We start from the raw sequence: 8479 nt of genomic DNA on the forward strand, positions 1-8479 counted from the left end.
TGGGGTTGTAGTAGGAGAAACAAATCCACCTGTTCAGCATGATGCAAAACCCTGAATTGCTGTGACGGGGAATTCCAGCAGGCCTCATCCCCCACATACACATTCCCAGCCACCTCCCCTTTCCCCTGAAATATACAAGAATAAGACTTCATTTTGAGCTATTATGCAGTCACCTCTATATACATGGTGCAAACACACACAAATCAGGACAAAAATATTTTTATTAATAACATTTAAAATACATCATTATGGATGTTTGATTTTTAGTATATAATGTGTTTTTTTTTTCTGGTTCCAAGATGGCAACCCCCTTTCCCAAAAGAAGTACTTCTGGCAGGAAGGGGTGGGACTTCCAGTGGCAAAAGTCAGGAGTTAGGGGGCAGGACTTCTGGTCCCAAGATGGTGACCGGGAGTGGGGCACTGCTCAAGGGGCGAGGCTACCCTTGTGACCCTCAACAGCTCACCAAAACTCATTAAGTGGCCTTCCAGATGAAATAACTGCCTGCCTCAATTTAATAGAATAGCTTGAAAATATAATCTAAAGGGTCAGAAACCAGAAGGCAAAATACCCCCACATCTCATCACTTTTTAGGTCTTGAACAGTGATTTTTGGCACTCTTGGTTTTGATAATACTGCATACCTTTACCTGCAAAACTCTCATACTTGCTCTTACATTTGCATTGTAATTACCATAGCATTTTTTACTTCTCTGTTTAGTTTGTCATGTCATGGACCAGATTACAGCCCCCTTTTTTTCTTTGAGATACTTCTCTACTATTTACACAAAAATAGTAAAACACATGAAAGGCCAAATAAAAAAAAAAAACCCACCGGGAGAAAGGAGAAAAACTGGCCACGTTGATATCGAGAGGAAATGATGTTAAGTGGAAGATGCAAAGATATTTTACTATAACATACAGCATCAGTAGTTTGAGCAAGTTGTTTTATTAATATTTGTCTGCCTTGACTATCAATGCTGTATGTGTAAGTATCTGTCTCTGCTCTACGAACAGATTAAATAAATAAACACCAATTATTTATATCCCTGCCTTTCCTCCACATCTTTAAATGATCTTTAAAAATCCCTCTTTTCCCTACCTCCCAACTCAATGCTGCTCCTTAAGTATGGGACACTTACAGGCAATTTTATTGGTACAGCAGATGCCAAAAGATTTAAGGGAAAATTTTATAATGAATGAAATCATAGTTTCAATTAAAATAAGTGCTTCTTAAATCCTTACAGGTGAATTTCCTCAAGAAGATATTGAGTTCCTCGAAGCCAGGGGTCATCATGTAGATAAAGTCAAAGTGGTCTCTCTGGTTCATGGAGCCAGGAGAACCAATAATTTCATCATTGGAGTGAAAGACCCAAGAAGTGTGGATGCTGCAGGAGCCACGATATTATAGTGACTTCCAGATGGTGTGTTCATGAACACGGCTTTAAACAAACAAACAAGTTATTTGCATGTTCTGAAATGGCCCCTTTTTCTTCCCCCAGTGTGGAACAAGCAGTATTTTCTGTGGGTTTCTGCACTGCTGAAGAGACTGTCCTCACTCCCCACCCCAAACAATGCAAGAGGCTGGTAAAGCCTCAAGATAGCCCTTTGACATTTTTAATCGAACACTTTGAGTTGCAGTAACCTGGATGGCAGTCAAAGGAATGCAGGGAATATACATTTCTTTTGGCAGCACCCTATTAATGATTTCAGCCATTGCAAATTCCAACCTTAAACATTTTAATGTAACTGGCAGAAATATTAGCAAAAGACATGATGAGACCAAAATATTTTGTGCCAAACATATGGTTGCTGCTGATACATCAGTCTTCAGTATAGTACAGCAGTCTTCAGTGGATATAATACAAACTGATATGCTGGTTTTAGGCAGTCATACCTGGATTTCCATAGGGATTTCTTTAATATTCCACATGGACCAGCTGATTTTTACCAGCATATGTATTCCTATATAGTTTCTATTCATGCTTTTCCCATATGATTCTTTTACCATAAAAGTTTGGAATCCATTCACTGAAAAGATTCCAAACTTTGTTGAGTTGGACTGCATTTTCACTGGCAGCATGGGGCTAGGTATTCACTACGGATGTCCCCACAACAGCTACATGAGGGGTAGTCACACGGCAAGTTGTTATGTAGAAAGAATTTTGGTACCTTCAGGTTTTTTTTTAATACTGCCTGCTCTAAAAACATTAAGGAATCCCATGCTTCCATGCACATCAGATTCATAGAAATATTTCAGATTAGTGCTTTGATACTATTATGAGGGATATATTAGAAAAACATGCAATATATAGAGAAGACTTAAAGCAAGAACACTTTAGATATTTTTAAAGTCCCAAATGTTCAACGCAGAGTGAAGGAAGAATTCTGCATTTATTATTTCAAATAAAAATGGAAAATCAATAAAAAGCATGATCACTGCACAGTGTCATTCTGATCAGCATTTGTACATCTCTTTTTCTTTTCACCAGTAAATTATATAGAGAAATCCAGCACTTTACCATTTTAGAGGGTTATTTTAAATTATTTTTTCATTGTTACACAACCTAAATTGTATTGGTTTCCTTTCTGATGTTAATGTATCTATGAGCCACTGTACATATTATATATGTATGTCTGCTTATGATTGTCTTGGAATTTTATTTGATGCTTATGAAGAGAATTCCAGTTTTTGTCCTGTCTGAGGGACCAAGGATCTGGAGTCTTGTGAACAGTGATGTGTTTCTAATGTACCTTTTATAGCTCAAATGCAACTTGACGTGGAAAGCATGTAGTATCCTCCTAAGGGGTTCAATGAACTAATGCAGATTATGAAATGAATATTTTTTGCACTTATTTAGCATTTTTTAGCTGAGGATCTCAAAACATTTCACAAACTTTAACTATTGAAGTCAAACATTGTACACTGAGGTAGGGAAAGGATATTACAGAGTTCATTTTTATACACCACTGTAAAGCAGCTACCTGTAAGGTGGCTTTGTAGCAGAAATGAGAAACTGGATATGTATTAGGTCTTAACTGACTCAGTAGTTCAGTTGTTATGATTGTTCATCCAGGAAAAAAGGGAAGTGCTATAGTAGGGGCAGCATGTGTTACTTGTGGAAGTCCACTGGGGGCAGAGATGCACTTTATGTCAAAGGGAAAATCCCTGGGGTGTGGGCAAAGAACATCCATTTTACTTCTTCTAATGCAACCATTAGTTTGGATTAATGCCAAAAGTTAGAACATGCTCATAAAACTATAGATGTTTTGGAGCACCAGGCAAGGTAGGGAGGCACTTTTGTGTACTGAACCTCACCGCTTAAAATTTGGGATTTTTCTAGCATAAAAACAGCAATGTTCTGTCCTCCTGTATATGGAGGTTTAGTGACCAACTGTGAAATAAATCTAGTGATTGTTTATAGTCCCAAAGTGAGATTTCAGTGAGATTTTTTTACTCATGTTTTGAAGGTTAAGCATTTGCTTAAGTGCTCTCCTGGATCAAGGCCTGTATTGGGAAAGAGAAAAAATGAAAAGAAACAGAGAGATGGCAGTTACATCAGGAATAACCTTAATCAGCTTTTGATCTTGAATGCCCAATCAATTAATCAGTGATTTCCTAAAGAGATTCAATACAGCTAATGAGCAATGTGTGAATGGCTTTAAATGCAGCAGTTTGTGCTTGACACAAGCAAGATTTCAAACAGACTGTTCTGTTTAAAACTCTAAAAATACAAAAGTGAATGACAGCAAGATAATTCTGGATTTGTAATAATGATTTTGTTTAATCCTGCATTCCCTCCTCTGTTCTGGGAGGTCTGTTTGCCTTCCTCCTTCCCACCATTACAAACAGTGAATGAATGTAATTATAATCTCACATTAGTATAAAATGTTAATAACTTCACTGACTTGTAGTAAATTATAATAAATTTAAAGGAGACCAGACCACACTCAGTAGTTTTTCAATGTGGCTGCCAACACCTATTTAGTGAACTACGAATTGTTGGACTGACATGAAGAAATCAGAAGCAAGGCTCATTTTCTGTATTAAAGAATAAAGCTTTTAGTTTCCTTCTTGGAAATGGGATTCTACAAATTTCTGATAGTTCTTTTTAACAGAGTTCCCCTGAAAAGTCTTGATCCCAAGGATTACCCAGAACTGAAGAAAAATTATCAGCTCACCTTTCCTCTGTATCAGTAATATGCAAATATAACTCCATTGACTTCAGTAGAATTTACATTAATTTAAGAGGAGGAGGATTGATTGAGTTTTTTAAAGCATAACTATATAAAACTCATATCCCCATTATGGCTGATAAAATTATATCACAAAGCTGAAATAGTGAGGGCTTTTTTTTTTTAAATACCATAGTAGGAGATGGTGTTGTAATGGGTAAATATTTGCTTTATAAGAAAGTTTTTCCATACTTCAGCGAAGTGCTTTTGAAAGTTATAAGCTAGAAAAAAAAGAGAATCCTGGCAAAGAAGGACAATTTTCAGAAGGGTTAGCCATATTTAATGGTCCTTCAGGAAAAAAAAGTAAATCTGTGTATGGAACAGATGAGATGGTTTCAATAGTTCTCCAACAATGAGATGGCCAAAGAAGAGCCATCCAGTGTTCAGAGCTTGTGAAAAGGAGATGGTCCCCACAAGGGTGAACCTACTTTGGAGGGAAAAAGTTCCTGAAGGCAATAGCTTCTTGAGGGCAGTAGTTCTTCAAGTTAACTAGAGACAATCCCTCAGCACAGCATACACCTTCCCTAAGAAGGGATCACATCCGCCAGCTGAAAGAAAACTGTAGAAGGACAATCACTACATGTGTAATTTAAACAGTGCCTACCGTTCTGGTATCTAAATTCTTGTCCTCTCCTTCCTTACCACATTCCTTCTTTTATGAAATCCTAGAAAAAAGTATGAGAGGATTATAAGGAAAGATCATTAAAAGCTCATCAAAATATGTCTTCCCCATTTCCTTCCCCACATATGTTAAAGTGGACATGTAGAGATTCTGGAGTAGGAATCACTTAGTTCATTTTAAGAGGGGCAGGGAGAAATTAAGTTCTGATAATGGAATTCTTATATAATATTTCATTTTGGAAAATCTAAAATTGGTCATGTGTATGAGTGTAAAAGTACCACATTTGCTATATAGCATCATTTTTATTTGGAAATACAGACATAAGAAAATGCATTGTAATCACAACTGTGACTGTCTTGAAATCAATTGTAGCTGTGCATTTTTTCACATAAAGTGAAAAAGGCTGAAATACAGTTTTTTTTTCTATTACCAGCTTGTGAGGTACCAGTTTCATTCTTTACATTATTTTTTTTGACAGACTCCATTGTCTTGTTAAACATTATTCGTATTACAGTAGTTTCTAGAAGTCCAAAACAAGACCAGGACCCAGTTGTACCTGAGCTGTAGGTACAGGCTGTATGAAACAATTCCTGTCTTAAAGACTTTATATTTCAGTACACTTTATAAAATGGGCCTTCAGGGAAGCCTCTGATCCAGACACCCCCAGTGCAGATGACATTTAAATTCTCACTTTGTTGCTCAGTTAAACCAAACAAGTTTGTTGGAAAGGTTAATGTATGTGCATTTCTCAGCCTCTCATATCTTTTATATCTGTTGTATACTTGTTTTCATTGTACAAAAAGTTGATCAGCAGAAAATACCTTACTGAAGGGAGTGCTCTTATTTTTTTTCAAAAACATGTTTATTCTTTTCTTATATATAAGTGAAAAAACCTTTTCTAGGACTATTCCTGATTTCCACTTCCCCCACAGGCTACATATTACTGGAGCTGTTCCGAAAAGTGTTGAGTCTGAATGTGATCTCATGTATGCCTTGGGTGAAGCAGAAGAAACTTCACTGAAAGCATTGATCCAAACTGCTCAGTGGAGGAGCTTTAGGGCATTTTTGCACTTCTTGGTATTTGGCATCCATTTGACTCAAATTGGAACACTGAAATTCTGCTATTGGAGGAAAAAAACAGCAGCATCCTCTTCCTGCTTTTGCTGAGGTAATCCTCACTTGATAGGTTTACAGACATAAATGAGCTGCTTGTACTTCACCATGTTAGATATAGCTGGTCCAGGACAAGCAGTTCTATTTGTCCACACCAACCCTGTTGAACTATTTTAAGGAGCCTTTCACTGCAGTCTCACAAGCATTAGTGCTATGTGTGCATCTGTCCACAATACCCAAGCCACTATAGAAGTGGCCTGTCTGGGCACATTTAGGCCAGGAACAGTGGGTTGTCATGTGTGAAGTGACTGAAGGTCCCTTTTCTGCTCTTCAAAATATTTCTTCCCTCCATTACACTATACTAGTTCTCCCTCTCAGAATATGCCTCTCAGTCTCCTGCAATGCCGCGGATTCCAGCTCTACATGACTGCTGCTGCTGCTGAACCACATGTGGATCACTGGCTGCAAATATTGATCTCAACCCTTCTCCCTGCTACCCGCCAGGTCATCAGACAGACCCTGGCGGCCAGAGATAATAGTGGATTTGCCAACTGGAGATGCCCTCTAAAAGTCCTCCAGTACTAGAGATTTCCTAATTGTATCAGCCCTTTCAACTCTGATGTCCCTTTAGTTGTAAGTACTGGAGAGTACCTCTCTTCTCAACATGTCACAAATCAAAGCAAATGTATCTAGTAAGGTCCTGCTAAGTATCATTCCTTTGGTTAAGATCTCCAGCTGAAATATAAGGTATACTTATAAGCCTTCGTGCTGATCAATATATATATTAAGAGCTTCAAAAAGATTTCAACTAAGACACAAGGACGACAGAACACAGTAGAAAACCCAGAGAAGGCAGATTTTTAGAGTTATTCTGATATAAGGCATTTAATTTCTAAACTACTGTTGTGGGGAACAGCCTTCCAAGGTGGGATGACTTTATAGGCTTGGTGACATAAGTCAGGCTTTTAGGGGATTAGAATGTGAAGAGAAAGGGATGTAAGTGCTTTGATTGGGAAGTGGTAGGGGCAGCATGGAAGAAGGCATAATAATAGGTGTGGTAGAAGAATTATCCTCAGACCCTAATACATGTTGTTTAAACTTCAGTTTTCCTGGATTTTCACAGTATTTAATTCAATTAATATTTAAACTATCTGGACAGGTAGGAAATGAAATAAACTAGAGCACAGGGAACTGCATTTCTTACAAAAAAGACCACGCAAACAAGCACTCACTGGTTCAAAACTTAAAGAGGACTAAAGCTCTTCTCCTTGCCTCATTGTGCAAGTGACACTCTACCTCACTTCTGCTGATTTGTTAGAGGGATTGTGCATGGAAGGCAGCAGGGAAGGGAAGGCTTTTTCATTCTTCAACAGGCTTAAAGGCAGAGGCTTGCACTTAAAATGATCATCATCCTAAAGGATGAGGAGGAAAGAAACAGGAACTAAAGGCCTAACTGAATATATATAAACTCCAATGAAAGGTACCAAGACTGCAGTTCCATGAATAATATACCTCAAGAAAGGGTGTTGATTTAGTCTATAAATATATCTTTGAGTTTTGGTTGTCTAATAGTTGAGTAATCCCCATACATACCCTATGTGAAATCATTCCTTCTGAAATTTCCTAGTCTAAACTGTTGGGATCTCATGGCAGGAGTTTTGTAATTGGAGTTGGGACTTAGGCTCCAGCTATCTATGCACAAAGCCTTCCCTAAAAAGGATTTTACATACAGTATATGTATATAGCAATATAATTAAAGTTGACATTGGTTGATAAGTGGTGAATTTTTTTCACATCTATATCCAAATGACCAGACTGTCTGGTAATTATTAGATTTATTTGTTATTTACTTTGTGCAGTAAGTTGCAGAAAGCCAGTTTCACTGCTTACCTAGCCCTGTTATCTAAGATTTACCCTGCTGAACTTTGTTCCAGAAGACTGGCTCATATAGAGCATCCTTGAAGTCAGGAAGGTTATTTATGTGACTAGACCTGAGCTTGTGCATGTTTGCAGGGCTGAGGCCTTTGTTTTTTTCCAAATACAATATTTAGAACTTTGATTATTTCAGTAGTCTTAATGAATAACTACAACATATTTATTTTCACTACCACCATGGAAAGATGGCCTTGTGATTAAAGGACTGGCAAGCAGAAGACTGAACTGCTGTTCCCAATGCCACAGATTTCCTGTGTTACCTTAGCATTGCTCATCTTAATCCAACTTTATAGGACCGGCATGTAAAATCCTTTAGCTGCTCATCTTTTAAGCCCTTTTCAGGTGGACTTCCATGCTATTTCAGACAGGTGCAATAACCTGCCTGCACAAAACATCTTTCAGGTTTGGAGCCTTACTACTTAACTGTGTACGCGCTCAGTTAAAACCCCTCCACTCTACTATGTCTGACTGCCTCAGTTTACCCTGCTGTAAGACAGAGATGTGATAAAGGAATAATTTACTGATATTTAAAAAGCAGATTGAGACTCTAGGTTTGAAAGTGCTGTAGGTATCAAG

General features: G+C 37.7%; 1 protein-coding gene across 1 annotated transcript in view; it reads left to right on the forward strand.

The window, feature by feature from the left end:
• The window catches only part of GGT7 (gamma-glutamyltransferase 7), an 87413-nt gene extending 82129 nt beyond the window's left edge, over positions 1-5284 (forward strand). The window contains exon 15 of the mRNA XM_019513011.1: positions 1245-5284. Within this exon, the coding sequence (XP_019368556.1) occupies positions 1245-1408 (164 nt within the window). The 3' untranslated portion in view covers positions 1409-5284. The remainder of the gene's footprint in view (positions 1-1244) is intronic.
• Positions 5285-8479: the final 3195 nt, after the last annotated feature.

The sequence above is a fragment of the Gavialis gangeticus genome, unplaced genomic scaffold (assembly GCF_001723915.1).
Source record: "Gavialis gangeticus isolate Ggan-Ray unplaced genomic scaffold, GavGan_comp1, whole genome shotgun sequence".
Classification (NCBI taxonomy): Eukaryota; Metazoa; Chordata; order Crocodylia; family Gavialidae; genus Gavialis; species Gavialis gangeticus.